This window comes from Brachyhypopomus gauderio, unplaced genomic scaffold (assembly GCF_052324685.1).
Source record: "Brachyhypopomus gauderio isolate BG-103 unplaced genomic scaffold, BGAUD_0.2 sc182, whole genome shotgun sequence".
NCBI lineage: Eukaryota > Metazoa > Chordata > Actinopteri > Gymnotiformes > Hypopomidae > Brachyhypopomus > Brachyhypopomus gauderio.
This window is the reverse complement of record NW_027507003.1, coordinates 102,858-122,260: the sequence shown is the minus strand read 5'-3', so window position 1 is coordinate 122,260 and position 19,403 is coordinate 102,858. Positions and strand designations below refer to the sequence as shown.

The 19,403-nt window shown below is 43.2% G+C and overlaps 2 protein-coding genes across 2 annotated transcripts in view; both read left to right on the top strand.

Annotated features, from left to right (window-relative positions):
• The first annotated feature begins 272 nt into the window (after nt 1-272).
• Nucleotides 273-16,859, top strand: cenpi (centromere protein I). The gene is made up of 20 exons (XM_076995135.1): nt 273-505; nt 2,680-2,817; nt 3,088-3,206; nt 3,307-3,414; nt 3,520-3,568; nt 3,668-3,714; nt 3,913-4,002; nt 4,188-4,319; nt 4,670-4,795; nt 8,648-8,768; nt 8,909-9,003; nt 9,230-9,347; nt 9,808-9,872; nt 10,033-10,142; nt 12,729-12,864; nt 13,008-13,132; nt 13,860-13,908; nt 14,889-15,107; nt 15,776-15,817; nt 15,971-16,859. Exons 1-20 carry the CDS (start codon nt 355-357, stop codon nt 16,118-16,120), a joined length of 2,190 nt encoding a protein of 729 aa, XP_076851250.1. The 5' UTR covers nt 273-354; the 3' UTR covers nt 16,121-16,859.
• Nucleotides 16,860-17,287: 428 nt separating this feature from the next.
• Nucleotides 17,288-19,403, top strand: part of drp2 (dystrophin related protein 2) — a 100,616-nt gene continuing 98,500 nt past the window's right edge. The window contains 1 exon segment of the mRNA XM_076995125.1: nt 17,288-17,426. The gene's annotated coding sequence lies outside the window, so the exon portion shown is untranslated.

Sequence of the window (19,403 nt, the reverse complement as noted above, 5' to 3'; positions counted from 1 at the left end):
AATTACAAGAAACTACAGTATCATTACGTGAATAATCCTTACGCTTAAATGTGCAGAAACAGACATGTAGCTTGGTGAGCGTGTATTAATCAAGTTTGAATTACTTCAAGTTTTTTTGCTTTGCCGTTTAACTATTAGGTTTTTTTGTTTGTTGTTGTTTACCACGCTTTTGATAAATACACTACACTGACGTCACTTTGATAAAAATCCCAATTCGCGCCTCGGTTTGCGTTAGCAAAACCGGAAGTAACTCAATGCGCATGTCCAAACGGTCGCGCGGCTGGTTGAATTTGAATCGTCTCGCGGGCGGAAGTTGCGGTGACTCCATCTCGCTCGGTCTCGATATGTGGCACAATGGCGTGTGTGTCTAACCTGTCCGGGTTAGTGTCGGAGACGTCCACACAATTACAGCCTCCCAGCGGCCGGAGTGTACGTGTGGCGGGGAACGTGAGGAAGAGAAGCGAGGCGAACCCCTTACAGCTGGCGCTCAGCTACTTCTCCCAAGGTAAGAGGTCTGGGTGTGGGTCCGGGTCTGGGTCGGGCATCTCTGACCTGTAGTTAACTCGCCTGCTCATACTGGAGGTAGCTAGCTAGTCGGCTAACTTTACATCATTTAACAACAACAACAATCTCGTCGTCAGTAGATGAGACTGGTTGGGCTTGGTTTGTTAGCTCTCTAACTCGCTGAGAGAGAGAGAGAGAGAGAGAGAGTGAGAGTGTGTGTGTGTGTGGGGGGGGGGGGGAGTTGGCTAGCTATGTTAGTTGTCTCTTGTTTGGGTCTTCAGTGATCAAACGTTTTCTGGAGGTTCGTCTGTGTTCAGTGTTGCAGCAGTACCGACCAGAACTGTGTCTGTGTTCAGTCAGTGTTGCAGCAGAACCGACCAGAACTGTGTCTGTGTTCAGTCAGTGTTGCAGCAGTACCGACCAGAACTGTGTCTGTGTTCAGTCAGTGTTGCAGCAGTACCGACCAGAACTGTGTCTGTGTTCAGTCAGTGTTGCAGCAGTACCGACCAGAACTGTGTCTGTGTTCAGTGTTGCAGCAGTACCGACCAGAACTGTGTCTGTGTTCAGTGTTGCAGCAGTACCGACCAGAACTGTGTCTGTGTTCAGTGTTGCAGCAGTACCGACCAGAACTGTGTCTGCTTGCACTTTGGACTGGGACACGTGAGAACTGTGCGAACGGTGTTGAACCCAAATTCCCGACCGACCCACTCCTGGCACTGTTCCGATCCGATCCTAATGTTTACAAGCGTTTCTGTTGTGATCTTCTCACACAAGTTAACGCAAATACATCTGCGTCTGGGATCAGCAGAGAGTCAGCAGCACACAGCTGTCAGAAATCACAACACCCAAAAACATTTTTATTGGTCTAACTCCTTTATTATGATGGTACTGTTCTGGTACGGAGGACATTCTGGTACCATTCTTTATTCATGGCTGTGTTTTTAGGCAAGACTGTGAGAGAGCCGATTCCCGTGGCTGAGAAGCAACCCCACACATGAATGGTTTCAGGATGCTTTACAGTTAGCATGAGACAAGACAGGTGGTAGCGCTCACCTCGTCTTCTCCGAACAAGCTGTTTTCCAGATGTCCCAAACAATCGGAAGGGGGATTCATCAGAGAAAATGACTTCACCCCAGTCCTCAGCAGTCCACTCCCTGTACCTTTTGCAGAATATCAGTCTGTCCCTGATGTTTTTTCTGGAGAGAAGTGGCTTCTTTGCTGCCCTCCTTGAGACCAGGCCTTGCTCCAAGAGTCTCGTCCTCACAGTGCGTGCAGATGCACTCACACCTGCCTGCTGCCATTCCTGAGCAAGCTCTGCACTGCTGGTAGCCCGATACGGTCCTGGAGCTTTTTTGGCAACAATGTAACCTCTCTCCTTGAAGGATTGGATGATGCGATATATTGTTGACTGAGGTGCAATCTTTCCAGCTGCGATACTCTTCCCTGTTAGGCCATGTTTGTGCAGTGCAATGATGACTGCACGTGTTTCTTTAGAGATAACCATGGTTAACAGAAGAGAAACGATGATGACAAGCACCAGCCTCCTTTTAAAGTGTCCAGTGGTGTCATTCTTACTTAATCATGACAGATTGATCTCCAGCCCTGTCCTCATCAACACCCACACCTGAGTTAATGGAGCAATCACTGAAACGATGTTAGCTGGTCCTTTTAAGGCAGGGCTGCAATGAAGTTGAAATGTGTTTTGGGGGATAAAGTTCATTTTCTAGGCAAATATTGACTTTGCAATTAATTGCTGTTAAGCTGATCACTCTTTATAACATTCTGGATTATATGCAAATTGCCATTATAAAAAACTGAAGCAGTAGACTTTGTAAAAATTAATATTTGTATCATTCTCAAAACGTTTGGCCATGACTGTACATATACTGACTACATCCGTTAGAAATTGTAACCTGTTCTTCTGGTGTTTACAGATTTTGGTGTAACAACAAAATTTTTTTACGTAAACACAAGAGTGATCTAGGGCACCATATCTTATTTTTTATTTACATGTTTGGGTAAATAACTATTATTCATTATGTCAATACATAACCCTAACCAGAGAAACTGACAGGAATGACATTATCTCCATGTGAATCCCATAGACTATACATACAATCTATGATGAATCCCCACTTTCCTGTTAACTTTTGATTTGTCTGTTTATGTTGATAGTGAAGGAAGGCACTGTTGTAAAAGGAAACGATGAACTGGAGAGAAACTTGGTTGTGGTGGAGACGGTTGCCCTTAGTCAGGGTCTCCCCCCAGAAGCTGTCTCGTTACTTCTAAACTTGGCATTAAGTCTCCGTGCAGGTAAGGTCATCCTAATGTTAATAATAACATTTCTCATACCCAAGGACGCTTCACAAGATGTATACTAGAACAAATCACAAGCAGCAACAAAACCAGGAGAAAGAAAAGGCAAAGTTGATGTTGGTTAAAGCTGTTATATAGCTTGTGTTATTAAAAACTTGGGTCATCATGCGTTTAATGCAGATTTTTTTAAAAGAACGTACACTTCTAAAGCTGTTAATGGTTTGGAGTAGTGGCTGCATTATTGTATGTGTTTTCTCCATTACCCAGGTAGCGTGACCTGTTCTCGAGTTTTGAAGTTTCTGGTACCTGCTTCAGTTGTACCTCAAGAGGCCATTGTGCGAGGGATGTCATGGCTGTGCGTGGGAAAAATGCCAGTGAACGCTAAGGTGAAAAGCAGTTGGGAATGCTTGTATATCAGTCATCTCCTTATATTGTTTAACTTGTCAAAAATGCTCAGCTTCCTATTTTACAACCCCCCTCCCCCAGGTTCTTTTTCTGCGCTGGGTTCTCACCATTTTTGACCTTATTGACTGCAAAGATCACCTGAGAGCCATCTATGGCTTTATTTTCAGCTTTATTACTGAAGAGAATCTGGTACGTTGAATTTTGTCTTCGTGCCTTAGCTGTGTTTCTTCTGGTATTTGCACATGCTTTTAGGAACTATCTTTGTAATTTCTTAAGAACTCTTTTTCGTTTCAGTGTCCTTTCATCTGCCACTTGTTGTACCTTTTAACAATGAGGGAGCACGGTATGTTTTAAACATGAGACATTTATCTGAATGCTTTTGTCTTGGTCACAGCAGCTATGTGCATATCATACACTGTCTTGTGTTTGCTGTTCTCCACAGTCCAACCTTTCAGAGTGAGAAAACTGCTGGAGATCCAGTCTCGAATCGTAAGGGCTCTTTATTTGTTTACTATCTCCTCTGACATCAGCAGGTATTTTGCTGAAGATTTAGCGCACATGTGTGGTTCACGTAACTTGTCCTGTTTTGCTCCTGCCCTTGATGTGAGCTTCAGTCTCAACTTTGGGACGAGGGTGTTGATTTTTAGGGTGGTTTGCCTGTTCCATTTGTTCTGTGCTCTCCAACAGGGGAAGCAGCCCTTTTTGATGCAGCTGCTGGCCCTCTACAAGGTTTTCTGCCCTGACCTGGTGACTCTTTCAATGCCATCTCGACTGAGGGTCAGTATATCTGCCTTTAAGAGTGGTAATGTTCACTCTGATCATCATGAACGTCTTTGTGTCTGACAATCAGTTGGCCTGTGTGTGTGTGTGTGTGTGTGTGTGTGTGTGTGTGTGTGTGTGTGTGTGTGTGTGTGTGTGTGTGTGTGTGTGTGTGTGTGTGTGTGTGTGTTTTCTCTCTGAAGACTGGCTTCAAGAATCACAATTCCACCTGGAAGGCAGCTCTAAGTGCTGTACAGCGGAAGAACAGGAGTCATATGTTGGCCGATCACAGCCTCTCCGTGGAGGTGAAGGAGAAGCCTGTCTCGAGGAAAAGGGTGAGACTTGCTTAAAGCAGCATGGCGTCCTGCTGTCATCAGTCTGGATTGGTGAAATTTTCAAATACAAGGGTGATTCAGTGAAGGTTTGTCTTGGGCAGGGATGGTTATGTAACGATTCTCCAGTGTAATTGGGGGAGCACACAGCTCTGTGATTTCCCAGAGTGGGTGGAGTGCCAGCATTCTGCTGTATTCAGTGGCCCTTCAGTGGCATTGGGACTGCTTTTGCAGTACTCTGTCACTCAAATAGCCAGCAGACCAAATATCGTTGCAGAGGTCATGGTCACAAGTTTCTATGTCCAACATGCTAGTTATGGTGCTAACGTTACGTTCTTTATCATCAATCACAGAAACTTCATCACCTCGACGTGCCTGCTTTGAGCTCAGCATTTTACAGCAGTTCTCAGAGCAGAGTTGTCCGTCTGCAGGAACTGCGTTCCTTTACCGAGCTGCTCCACAACATCCACAATATAGAGGTAGCACCACTCAAACCGTTCACCTGTTCACCATCTTCACACCTCCAAACCATCGTCATAGGATGAGTTTGGACACCCCCTACATGCATTGGTTGTACATCTGTCTTTAGGGATGTTGAATGTGTAATTGATATGTCTGCAGTGCACAAATTTTTTGTGTTTAAGCTGTTTTAGTGCTTTAAAACATTTAGGAGGGCTCTGTAGTCTTCAATAATGTGCGCTGCAAGTCTTCCTCTAAATTTGGACTCCTATAAGGATCATTTAAGGTCTTAATAGAGCGGAAGTAAAGTGAGGAGATGTATGTCTGCTTGGTTCTTACTTGTACAAGCCATGGAACAGTGGCATTGCAGGGTTATTGCTTCGTTGCCTTTAATGATTAACACGGAGGCCTAATATACGGAATATGCACTTTATTAGAAATACTTCAGCCTTGTTGGGAAGTTGAGCACGCTGGCCGGGTGTTGGTACACTGCACCACTACAAGGGGTTTAATGTGAGTTAAAACCAGCATAGCAAGTTAGGGTTAGAATGATGTAAGCAATCAGGGTTTCATCTAATGAACACGCACATGATGAATAGAATATTTTTGTAGTCAGCTGCTGTCTGTACTTTTAGGTATTGCAGAGTTTGAGTGCTAATCACATTTATTATTTAGTCATAAATGGAGCAATTTGCCATTAGCAGTGTAAACTGTCAAATAGCAAAATTAACTATATAATATATACTTAAGTACAAGTGTTAAGGAATATAAGAATTAACTATATAAAAAGAACTCTTTAAAACATAAATGCGTTCCACAAGTGTTGGATGTTTGCTTGCAGCCATCATTTAACAAGCACGTTTATCAGTACTATGCCGATAAGGTATCAGATTGGGTGAAATTAACACATTTTAAAGAAATATAACATCATACAAAAGTCATAAATAATCCTAGATGAGTGGAGCTGTCTCATCTGTGGGAGAAAAAGATAACATTTGCATGTGGAATGATTTCTTTTTAAATGTTTTTTTTATTAAATGAACCTCAGTATCTGAACTCTATGGAAGCCCATTCCCGCCACCTAAAAAAAAAAACAGCACATATATATATTTTTCTCATTATTAAGTAAATTGCTATCTCATTATTTCGAGATACCAAGTCGTTATTTCGAGATACTATAGTATCTCGAAATAATGACTTACTAAGTCATTATTTTGAGATACTAAGTCATTATTTTGAGATAGTATCTCGAAATAACGACTTAGTATCTCGAAATAATGAGATATCAATTTACTTAATAATGAGAAATATATATGTGCTGTTTTTTATTTATTTATTTTAGGTGGTGGGAATGGGCTTCCATTGAACTCAAATGATTATATGAATATGATGTGAAAATTCAGCAAATGGCAAAGTCTGTTCAGCTTACTATAATGGGATCTGGTTATTGGTGCTGGAAGATGAACTCCCTCATCTACACTCACTGACCACTTTATTAGGTACTGTACATTTGTCAAACGGCTCATTAACGCAAATGTTGAATCAGCCAATCACATGGCAGCAACATGGCCAACACAATCTGCTGCAGTTCAAACCGAGTCTCAGAATGGGGAAGAAATGTGATTTAAGTGACTTTAAATGTGGCATGGATGTTGGTGCCAGACGGGCTTGTCTGAGTATTTCAGAAACTGCTGATCTACTGGGATTTTCAACCACAAGCATCTCTAGGGTTTACAGAGAATTGTCCGAAAAAGAGAAACTATCCAACGATCCAGTTCTGTGGGCGCAAATGCCTTGTAGATGGCCAGACTGGTTCGAGCTGACAGAACGCCAACAGTAACTCAACCAATCGTTACAACTGAGGCATGCAGAAGAGCATCTCTGAACACAACGTCAAACCTTGAGGGAGATGGACTACAGCAGCTAAGAACAGGAAACCGAGGCTACAATTCACACAGGCTCACCACAATTGGACAACAGAAGATTGGGAAAACGTTGCCTGATCTGATGAGTCTCAATTTCTGCTGCAACATTCGGATGGTAGTGTCAGAATTTGGTGTCGACAACATGAAAGCATGGATCCATCCTGCCTTGCATCAGTGGTTCAGACTGCTGGTGGTGGTGCAATGGAGTGGGGGATACCAATTTAGTACCAATTGAGCATCGCGTCAAGTTAATGCCGCAGCCTACCTGAGTATTGTTGCTGACCATGTCCATCCCTTTATGACCACAGTGTACCCATCTTCTGATGTCTACTCCCAGCAGGATGTCATAAAGATGTCATAAAGAATGAATAATCTCAGACTGGTTTCTTGAACATGACAATGAGTTCACAGTCACCAGATCTCAGTCCAATAGAGCACCTTTGGGATGTGGTGGAACAGGAGATTCACATCATGGATGTGCAGCCGACAAATCTGCAGCATCTGTGTGATGCTATCATGTCAATATGGACCAGACTCTCTGAGGAATGTTTCCAGTACCTTGTTGAATCTATGCCACGAAGGATTAAGGCAGTTCTGAAGACAAAAGGGGGTCTAACCCGGTACTATTAAGGTGTACCTAATAAAGTAGTAAATAAACTTTAACACAGTGATGGGGTGTCATTATTTGATGTCACCGCCAGTGGTTCCAACATTAAAATAATCCATTAATCTTAATAATAGTAGAGGTTCATACACATGACACACAGTAGTGATCTCTGCGTACACACACGCACCACAGACAGTAGTTCAGTACTTTCTTATTTGGATGAGGTGTTTGGAAATGATGCAGGAATAAGACATCATAGATGACGGGTGACCTGGGATCCATCATTGTCAGGAGGGATGTCAGTAAAAGGGCAACATAACCCTAGCTGTTCTTCCTTCAATTGATGATTTATGCTGCAGTTTTTTCTTTGGTCTCATGGTGGAGCTCTGTCATCACAAGACAAGTGTAGAAAGCTTATGGTACTCAGCTGTAATGCATCTCAATGACATTTGACTACATTAATCTGTCCACTGAGACACTTTATCTGTGTGGCTTTTTTACTGCAAAAAAAACCCCCAAAAAAACAGAAATGGCTCTTGATTTACTGCCATGTGATGTGTGAGTTTGGTTACAATGAGGTGCTCACAACTCTTGGCAGATAGGTGGCAGACTTGGGTTAGATCTCACGAACTTCAGGAGTGTCAGGCATGTTGTCCTTAAACTTCACGCTAGATTACCCCCCCCCCCCCCCCCCCGTCCTGTCCCGTCCCCAGTCTGTTGATCCAACATGTGTGACAAGACCTTTATGGTACGGGTGGGCGGGTTGTGGAGGGGGAAATGCACCGAGCCAGTGGGTTGAACTCATGCACTGAAAACAAATCGGTTATGCCTACAGCAAAGGCTCTTGGTTCTCTCCCGCCACAGCTGCCGTGATTAAAACCAATCTTTTCTCTGATGAATCATGCATTTTCTCCTTGGTTATGGTATGAGCCATATCCATTCACAAGCTGTCACTGTATTATGTGTTTATTTATTTATTTATTTATTTATTCATGTGCTCAAGTGTCCATATTGAGAAGCAGCTGCTTGCACATTGACAAAAATGACATGGACAAAAATTGCATAGTGTACAAAAATGACGTGGGGGGGGGGGTGCATGTCTGAATATCTGAGTATGTGAAAATTATAGTTTACGTTTTGCATCTGACTCCTGCCATCTGTGTCCATTGTATTCAGTCGGGTCCGCTCAGAGAGGTTCTCAAGAGGGCTGAAAACATGGATAAATATAAATGTGATAGGTTGCCATTTATTGAGACGCCTACAGTCAAGGGCCCTGCAGCGCTGATGGGTTTGGGATAGGATTGTGCTCCTTGGCACTTAGGACTTACCTTCTGTTTCAGCTGCCGGCCCAAATGGGGTCTCTTCTGGGATCTTCTCTGGCACTCCATTACCTGGACTGTGTACAGGACGAGTCTGCTTTCCTGCGCCTCAACTTCTGGCTCGGTCACGCACTGCAGGAGGGTATGACGAGCCCCCCCACGCTTTCAGATGAACAAAACCCACCACACCATTCAAGAGCTTTTGGTCTGCTTGGTTTGTTATCGTCCTCCCTTACGTGAACTGGTCACTTTAAAGCTGCATGCTTTTATTTTTTTGGCCAGAGTTCCTGCTTTGCCCTGTGGACTGGGGCTTGGGCCACCAAGCCGAGTCCAAGGCCTTCCTCACTACCATCCTCTCCTCGCAGCAGTTCCTCCAGGTAACACCGCCACTCGCTTGGGTTTGAAAAGCAAGACATTTAGGACTTGGCTGTAGAGTTGGGCCACAGGGTCATTGAACATGGTGGACAAGCTGGTCAAGGCATCGTCCTGCAGGACACGCTCGCCTTTTAAGTTCATGCTCTTCTTTTTTGTCAGAACCCTGCTGGTTCCTTTGTCAGGGCCACTTTAAAAGCAGAAGCTCCTGTTCTTCTTCCTTCTTCTCAGGAGAGTTTCTTCAGCACCGAGAGCTTCCTCTACAAGTTCCTGAGCGTGTGGGACGGCTCTCTGCTGCGCTCCCAGGTCCTGGACCTGCTCAGCTACATTCCCTTGATGCCCTGCCACCGTAAGTACGGTTGGGCTCTTCTCTCAGATTGCCCGTCCTCTTCTACATTTCTCCAGATCTTTCCACGCTTGACTGCAGGGCATATGCTGTTGTCTGCGGTGGAGGGTCTTATTAGTTCCCGTAGTGTGCTCTTAGGTAATTTATGCAGCCTTCAAAACAGGCCTGTTTTAATAGCGCAACTATAGTGCTTCGAGTAAATAGGATGTTTGACTTGGCTTGGTAATGTACTAGGGGCCCTCTTCTTGTTTGCTGGACTGTTACATCATTGCACTTGTTTGGGGCAAAGACTGTGCCAAGCAGGGTCTAGAGGTGTGTGTGCTGCCAGCCTCCCGCTGCTATCTCTGCCTTCATATATCCGTTTAATGATGGTGGTGGTGGTGGTGTTGTTGTTGTTGTTTACCCTTTGCGTAAGCATTCTTGTATGGACGGTTAGAATGTATTTTCTGTTCATTGCCTGCAGATATCAAAACGCTTCTCTTTGAGCCACTGATGCAACTTTACTTCACCTCTTCTGTGTTCTTTAAGGTATGTATGCGATTGTTTCCTCCTGATCACCTCACGTCCCAGATGTTCCACAGACATAAAGGAGACAGATGTTACATTTGCACGCCTGATGTGGTGGTCTTGCTCTTGTAAAGAGTGACACACTGTGTAAGCTCTCCTGTATTGTGTCCTCCTCCTATAGTGCAGCGTCCTGGAGTGTCTGGGCAGCATGCTGCTGAAATGGTTGACCTGGCACTCTGTCAACGCTCTGGACAACGGCCTGGACATCAGCCTCAACAGCAATGGCACAGTGTGAGACCCCGCGTCATTACATCCTTTCCCCTGCACTGCCTCGCCTTATATTTCGTGTATTAGATGTTTTAATAAGCATATAGGAATAAAACTACTGTTTTATGAAGACAAACCAGACAAAAAAATTTGTTTAGTTAATATAAAATTTCTTGTATAAAGCAAGAAACACACACGGTGTGTAAACTGGGTGTTATCTTCGAGTCGATACATATATTCTTTTTTTAATTTTTATTTTATTTATTGATGACTTGGCATGAAACGGCAACAAACTGGTATACATTTCAAACATTTGTCTAGAAGTCACCGTTTTTTTCATTAAAAAAAAATAATTTTTTTTATTTTTTAACATATTACCCTGAACATACACATATACATCACTTATACTAACCAGACAGACACATACAACCACTTAACAGAAATACTGAATTTAAGAGAAAGCGAATATATATAATATAATATAATACACATGCATATACATACATACATACATACATACATACACATAAAAACAATTAAGTGATAATAGGTAAATAAAATAATAAAGACAATAAATAAATAAATACATACATATAAATAGAAAGAAAGTCAAGACTCCTCCTCCCCCTCAACCACCAACTCAGTGAGATTTGTAAAATTTGGACAGTGCTCCAAAGGCCAAACTTTATCCTCTCCAAACTGAGAAAAAACACCACATCCTTTAACTACAATGAATATGAAGGTGAGGCTGGAGACTTCCAGCTCAAGAGAATCCTCCGTCTTGCTAACAATAAGGTGAAGGCTATGGCATCACGTGTGTTGGACCTGCAAGTCGGAATGACCTCGGGTTCCCCAAAAATTGCCCACAGGGAATCAGGGGCCAAATTCAAATTGAATACCTTTGATAGAGTTGAAAAAATGTCTGCCCAAAACTTATCTAATTCTTAACAAAGCTTTTGACCACCACTCATTGTCCAGCTTTTTCCTTTCTCAATCGGCTTCCCATTTGGTCTTAAGCTTGAAGTCAGCCTCTGAATGAGCCTTCACTGTACTGTTATATATTTTTGCTATCAGGCCTTTAGTATCAGGTTTTAGATCTGTTGTTCGAAGTCTCGATGTTTCAGAACTCTGCTGCTCATAGTCATTACACCCGTTCTTCAACATCGGAACTGGCTCCTTATAAAATACCAGATCCTGCTTACTTACAAAGCTCTTAATAATCTTTCTCCACCATACACATCTGATCATCTGCTTCCTTATAAACCCGCCGGCACTCTCCGCCATCTTCGGCTAGCCTTACAATCCCTCCTGCCACCCTCCAGAGCTTTGGTGACCATCCCCTTTAGACGTGGAATTCTCCCCAGTAGTATTAGAATCAGCCATAGGTGATTTAAGAATAGGAATTGTGTTTACGTAGTTAAACAGATGGTGATGCAGACTCGAAGAACATGGGCGTGATTTAAATGATGCTGATTTTACAAATATTTGCTGCTGTTCCAATCTTAAAATCATGTTTCCCAGTAATGGTTCATGTAAATGAGATTTTCCCCTCTATCAACATATTTTTTTTTAAATATTATGCAGTCCTGAGGACTCACTGCAGTTAACTGCATATTATCAAAATCCTTTTAATCACGACTGCTTTTACCTCAGAGATGTGACACTGTAAATTCAGAAGAAACTGCCAGTCAGTCAAGGTCATGGTTGTGGTCAAGGTCATGGTCGTGGTCATGCCCTGTCTGGTTTTTCTATATAGAGAGTGCGCTGTGGAACTGTGGGTAATGAAGTGTGCAGGATGGCTCCCTTGCTTCAGTGTACTGCCACTCACTGCCTGCTGATTTGCTGATTTTTTTTTTATTACATTACTGGGATGCACAGCTGAAGGAGGAATTAAGATGAAGGTCAGCACCGTATTTGACTGCTTCTATTTGTTATGCATCGGTGCGATCACCCTTCGCTGTGGTTTGGGCTGAGGTGGTCTATGGTACGATCACCCTTAGCTGTGGTTTGGGCTGAGGTGGTCTATGGTACGATCACCCTTAGCTGTGGTTTGGGCTGAGGTGGCCTATGGTACGATCACCCTTAGCTGTGGTTTGGGCTGAGGTGGACTATGGTACGATCACCCTTCGCTGTGGTTTGGGCTGAGGTGGTCTATGGTACGATCACCCTTAGCTGTGGTTTGGGCTGAGGTGGTCTATGGTACGATCACCCTTAGCTGTGGTTTGGGCTGAGGTGGTCTATGGTACGATCACCCTTAGCTGTGGTTTGGGCTGGGGTGGTCTATGGTACGATCACCCTTAGCTCTTGTTTGGGCCGGGGTGGTCTAAGTGCGTACTGCAATGGGAGAGCACATTTGCTGAATACTAAATGCAATTTAGGACACTCATTTTTTTATATTCCACTGCTTCTCTTTGTCAGTTACTTCAATGGATGTTGGGAAAATATTCATATTTAACTCTTCCTCAGAAGTATGAGGCAGAGGCACATCTGGTGCATACTAAATGTAATTTAGGACTCCTATTTAGTTCATATTCCACTCTGTGCCGTAAGCTGACTGTCTTTCACTTTAGAGGGTGTGATGAAAATAACCAGAGTGTTTGCTCTTCCCAGCACTATGACCCTGTCCGGCTTTGTGGATACAGTCATAGAGCTGGTGCGGTTCGTGGGACGCCTGGCTGGTGAGGGACTGCGTCTGGAGAACTGTCATGTGCTGCTCCTCAACCACACACTCACCTTCTATGAGACGGTACGCACAGCTGGCTGCTTTTTAGGGGGTCGAATTGTTTGTGCTAAAAACCCAGCAGTGTGACGATTGTAACTTTTGCGGATGAACGTGTGCGCGTGTGTGTGCGTGTGTGTGTGCGTGTGTGTGTTGGGCCCTGTTTCTAGGTGTGTGATATGTTTGTGAAGTATGGCTTGCCTCTGGTCATCATGCCCCCAGCTGATGTGTTTTACCCAGCTCTTCTCGCCACAGACTCTGTCAGCGTGGATCGCCTGGGTTACATCATGTTTAGGTAAGCCTTGGCTATGTCATACATCGGCTGCAGAATTTCTCCATACTTTATGCAAAACATTTTGTTTATATGCATGTATCATGTTTAGTAAATATGTTAACTAAATTCTAAAAACAATTAGTTTTAAGCATAGGTCAAAGAAAACGTTGCTTAGATTCAGTGGCAAATACAGTGCAGGTGGCAGAAGTGCTTGGTGGAAGACACGGACCACGGTTCCCGCTGCTCATATATACAGCCCGGTGGGCTTTAGGGAAGTGGATCTGAATGCTGTCGAATGGGTTAATTACTCAAATAATCCTTCATTATGTTGCCTCCGAATGGTTCTTTATCAGTTCAAACAAACCCTTTACATAAGAATAAAGAGAGCGTCTGGCTGGGGAGTCACTGGTTAATTAAGCGTGTTGTATGTAAGAGGCTGCTGTATGTTGTAGGCGGTGGTCGTTTTCTTCTGTTGCTATTTTTGGAGCCGTTCTTAGAGATCTCGTGTCATAATAAAGCTCATCTTAGTTGCATATTAAACTAAAGGCTAGGTCTTTTAAGCACCGGATAGCAGTGCAGCTGTGTTGTCTTATAACGTCTTTGAACTTGTAAGCACGCTGAACCACACTGAATAAAAGCACATATAAACATCTAACTATTCAACTGTCAGAACTTTCATGTATACTTTTGTTGATGATTTGATCTGTACTCCATGATTTATTTTATTTTATTTTTTCCTGTTCCACAGATACCGGAAAAACCTCACCCTGGCCAAAAAACAAGGCCAACATAGAGAGGTAGGAGGGAGATGAGGAGATTGTGTTATAAGACCAGTATGCAGACCGGTGTGCAGTTGTGACCTGAATAACAAACTGAGTTACTTCAAGGGTTTTGTTTTTGCATAATTCACTAATAATGGCTAAATTAAAAAGACCTTCAAGTCTGTGCTTTAGGAATCCATGATGTTATTTCATGGAAGGTGGGGGAAATTAAGGTGTTTGTCTTACCTGCTCAGGACAGGAGGATGGAAAGTTGCGGTTAGCTAGCGAAGCCTCCGGGCACAGGAACCATTTAAACAACTCTCTGATTAAAATTGGACTTGGTCATTCATGTTTCTTAAAAGGTGTTCTACATCCTATAAGTGAATGTTTGATGCTGGGAAGGCCAAATGTGACTTCATCAAGACAAAATATCCCATAATTCACCTGAATGTATTCTTTCGGTGGTGCACAACTAAATATGTTCAGCATAATGTGTCTTAGTGGACTAAACTACATGTTGAATGAGGAACGCTTAAAGCAGCAATACATTCTGTTTAAGGCTAAAGTAATTTCATACCACTACTCTGTGGCACAAGTAAATGGTTTCCAATTGTGTTTATTGGAACACTTGAATGCTAACATGCTTCAGGGTGTGTGGTGTAGCTCTGTTATGGCTCAGTAAAATGTCTTTCCTTAGTTGCTGCTGCTTTCTTTAGTCTGGTTAGCTGACAAGCATAACTAAAGCCAATGCCTGAAAACTTGAACAAACACTTCTTCATAAAGGTTTGATGGAGAGCATGCGAAAGAAGACAAAAATGGTTTGCCATTTGTTGCACCCATTTGTAAAGATTTTGTAAATTCTGTTTGAAGTGCTCTCGGAGCACATAAATATCATAGAGCTGTTTACTCAGTTTCCTCAGCCGAAACAAGTATGGTAGGTTGGAATTTGGTTCAGCGCTACCTCAGCCCTTGCTTGCTGGAAAAAGTGAAATGTATTTCATCTCTTTAAATTGCAGCAAACTTTTCACATAAGCAGAATCACATACCAGGAGTTTAACCAGCACTTGGTAGCCATGGTGAGCTGTCTGTGGAATTCCAAGGCGTTCTTATCGGGTACGGGCATTGAGGTGGATGAGGGACTGCTGATCCAGAGCAAAGTGCCTGATCACTGGAGCTGCTTTGACCTTGTTCACCACCCAGCCTTCTTCAAATATGCCCTGGAGTTTCATCAGAAGGTGAGCGTGAGATCTTTAAGATTTGAGAACTTATCAAAGCTCCTTTTGGTATTTAAAGTCAAGAGTGCAGGATCTGACCAAATTATTCAGATCACAGCGAGTTCAAACTCATGCTGCTAATTCACTTGCACCACTGTGCACGGAGCAAATTTTCCCCTTTGAATGAAACTTTCACTTTAGACTAAATATACATTCACCCTTGCATGAATAAACTACCTTGTGATGGGGGGTGTGCCTTGATGCCTGCCCCTTTACACTAAAGAATGTGTATTTTCCAATATTAGAAGACATATAAAAATTTTAGCTTGTGCTTGCTGTCAGACTCTACGCCATTTTGTAGACACATGACACTCAGGCTAACACTCACTTTGATGTCATGCAAGACATGGACCAACAGTTGGCCAAAGTTATCCATTAGAACATAAAAATGCTTCTTATTATACCTTTCAAAGTTGAACAAGATGAATGTGGTATTTATGTATTTTTTATGGATTATTCGTTAAACTATGATCAGATTTTATTATTCATGGAACCTGCATTAGATTAGAATTTTTGTCATATTTAATAATATAAGTACCTTTTTTGGTCCAACTGCACTGACCAGCTCTGATCTACTGAGATTTAAGGGAGAGGTAAAATTATGAATATTTATGCATTTCCTTTATCAGTGCTGGCCAGAGAGGAAGAGTGTGGATCTGTCGTCCATAAAGGTACCATAATTTCCATTTTATTAATGAGAGCACTGATGCCTGCTGAAGTGTTTTTCATTTTTAATCAGGTTTTAAGCGCCTGATTACACTAGATGGTCTTGTCCATGACACATCGTCAGGAATGCATAATGTGTGTGTAACGGCTGTCCTCAGGTTGGAAAATCCTGGAGCTGGTACGTGGAGTTCCTCTTCAGCCAGGGCTTTGATGGACTCAGTGACTTCATCAAGGCTAACACTGGCCAAAGCTGTTTGTCCAGTAGCTCAAGTAGCCAAGCAGACGGGCAGCCCACAGACCAGCACTGATGATGGTGTAGACGGACTTTGTTTTTTATATTTACTTGGAAGGTTCCACTTGGACAGAAAGGAGACTGTGTTTCAGTGGTTATGTACATATTTTGTGGTCTTTGTTAAGAGGACACCATACTGAAATTGTAAATGAAAGTGTAAATTTTGTCGACAAAGGAGTTGAACTTTGTGTGTATATATATACATAATTTATATTTGCTCTAGTCTTTTATACATCTTTAAGTACTTGTGTATTTGCATTTTTTGTGAAACATTTTCCTTTTTCAGCTTGGTTTTAAAGTTTTACTGACTTTCAAAGTCTGAAAAGTGTCTTTTTGCATTTTAAGACAATACAAAGCTCAAGAATTATGGAGCTTATACCAGTGCATTTTTAAATGTCATATTTAGCAAAATAATTATGGTAAAATCTAGGCTTATCTCTTTTAGAGTGAATCACCAGCACAAGTACCAATAGCTAATTCTGTACTTTCTTAAAAGGATCCAGAACATGATTACAACACTATAGGCAGTGAGAAGGTAATTCTTCAGGTCTACCCGAATATCTCGGGTCTTTAGTTCTTGCCATTTTGGACAGGATGGCCGGAGTGTTTTGCTTCTGGAATCCAGAGAGACGTTTTAACCCGCATAACGTTTGTAGTTTATGTGCATTCTGCAATTGACCGTGGTGTAACATCGCAATCATGACCTCTGTAAATGTCCGCTTTTCTTAGCCTTATTAAAATGCTCCCACCCTGTTCTTGTGATGACCTCACTAAACATGTGAATGTGTAAACCAATAGTTTGTGAATCAAAACGACTTTACATTACTTTTTTTTAACCTGTTACACAACCTTTTGTCTCTAAGCATATTGCTTCTATTTTGTTTTTTTATATATCACAACTATCACCAGTTTTGGTTCTGAAATTACATTAATGATCGGTTCCGTCTCCCTGGAATATCTGACCAACTTTTAGACGGGTGATCAACCAGTCTCCTCCTTTATAAGTAGCTGTTTATTTAATCATCAGGGGCGCATGTAAAACCCGAACCCTAGAAGCGACCCGGTCTTGTCGGTTCCGAGCAGCTGATGTCAGCGTCAGTGCGCGAGACGCTCCCGGGCCGGTCCGCGCCGCTCAGACGCGCGAGCCGCTCAGACCCGCGAGCCGTGCAGCCGCCTGCGATGATCAGTACCGAGCGATTCGGTCCTCGCGTCTCCGCTGTTCACCGGCACCGAGAGGTTATTTACACCACGTATTAGAACCTGTGGACGTCTGAATTGTTCTGGTGGCGTTTCTCACCTGGTGCCGGTGGTGGGGGGAGAAGGTAAGACGTGGAGTGATGAGTGTCATATTCAACCGGACCCATGAAACGTGTTTCTAGATGCTTTGATCTTTGGCGGTACCGAGTGATTTATTACAGGTAACACAGGTTGTCCCGGGGGATTTCTGCTTAAACGGCTCAACCTCGGGTTTATTTTGTCGGTGTTGCATCCGAACCTAAAGTGCGTGCGTGAACCGGGGCGGCACGCTGGAAGTGCCGGAGTGAAGCTGCCCGTTGCCCGCGGTACGTGGCCGAACCCCGCCAGGATGTTTAACCGCGGAGCGTGAACTCTATATGCGCTATAAACACTTGACTTGTAAATGTCCGCCACTTCAGCAGGTCAACTTTGTTTATAGTGTTTTGTCCACGGATCCAGAACTCGCTCGCCGAATTTAAGGTCGTCATCCGTCTTCTTGGACCCTTTTTGGGGGCATCGTTCCGTTTTAGGAACCAAGTTGGCGATCCTCCACGAACTGTTTACGTGTAACATTTGTAACGCTTACCCAGCATATTTGACAGGTTTGTGGAAGCGATTTTGTGTTCAATTTCCAAATCCATTCGCTATAGCACCTGGTGTCTGTTTGGACCGCCAGTGGTCCGGCACGTTAAAGTGATGCTCATAGCACCGGGAGGAAACTGATTAATCCTACAGAAAGGGTGTGGAGTGACATTTGCAACAGAAAGCAACCTGTACTGCAACACAGCAGCGTTTATTCACGGTTCTGTGCAGCGTCTGTGGACCGTTTCGCCTCTTGTTCGTATTCTCGAGACCATGTGTATGTTTCAACTTTGTAATTCACCTTTCTACCCCACACATGGGTTACAACGCGTGTTAGTCCCCCCGCAGACACCATCGTGATTAGTCTGTTACCACCTGACTTGTTTTTAAAAATCAATCATTTAAACTAGGATGACAGACTGCCTGTCATTTATTTGGGATCCCGCCGACTGTGTTGTCTAATGATGACTGGTTTGGTACCGTTGTGACAGGTGTGTTTTAGGAGAAGTGTTTAACAATGTGTGCTATTTTGCATGTTTGTAACGTGTTTTCTTTTATTCATTTGTGCCATTCAGCATATTATGAACACACAATTTTGAACTGCAAAATTCGTGGTTTTGGAAGTTACCTTGTTTATTTTCTCTACTTCACTTAAATTATCTAAAAATGTTAAATCTTATCGACGAAATCTTGACATGTGTGGTGGGGTTGAATGTAAACGTGGGAGAAACGTTTCAGGTTGAACGTTGCCTTGTTCATGTTAAGAAAGCTAGCATGTTAAATCATGTCATTTAGGTATCTTTCATCACTAGGCCACCCATGGTGAAATTAGAATCATCAGGTACATACTCTCTGTGTCTCTGTCACATTGATGGGGACATAAAGCAATTCTCAAGAAATGGTATAGGGGACGAGTCCTTGGAAGCCACAGTCCTTAGTTTCCTTGACTGACACTGCTGACGCCAGTGGCCTTACACTCTGGCCATACGAGAATAAAGTGTGGTAATACTGTGTCAGGCTGCCATGAGAAAGACCTTAGTAATGCCACGTGAAGGGAGTCTTCAGGGTTTGGTGTGTGTCTTACTGGTAATTGTAACAGCCTTCAAACAGGTGCTGACTCCCAATGGGGAGGGGGGGGGGGAGAAAGGTGCTCATCCCCCCCCCCCCCCCCCCCCTCCCCATAATCCACTCGCAGTGTTGAAAGAGGGGGAGGATTTAGGGGAAATTGGAAAAAGAATAGGGATTGAAAAGCAATTTGCTAACTCTATAAATACTGCCACATGAGTGCTTGACCCCAGAAACAGCGGCTGGGGGAATGTTATTTAAAATCTGGTACCCGATGTGCTCCAATTAACATGGAGCGGGGCTGGCGTCAGCTGCCTGCGTCTGTTGCAGCGTGCGTGGTTTCTTCATGCCGTGACACTGCGGAGCTTTGATGTCTGACCCTCCGCTGACACAGAATGAGGCTCAGCGGGCCTACA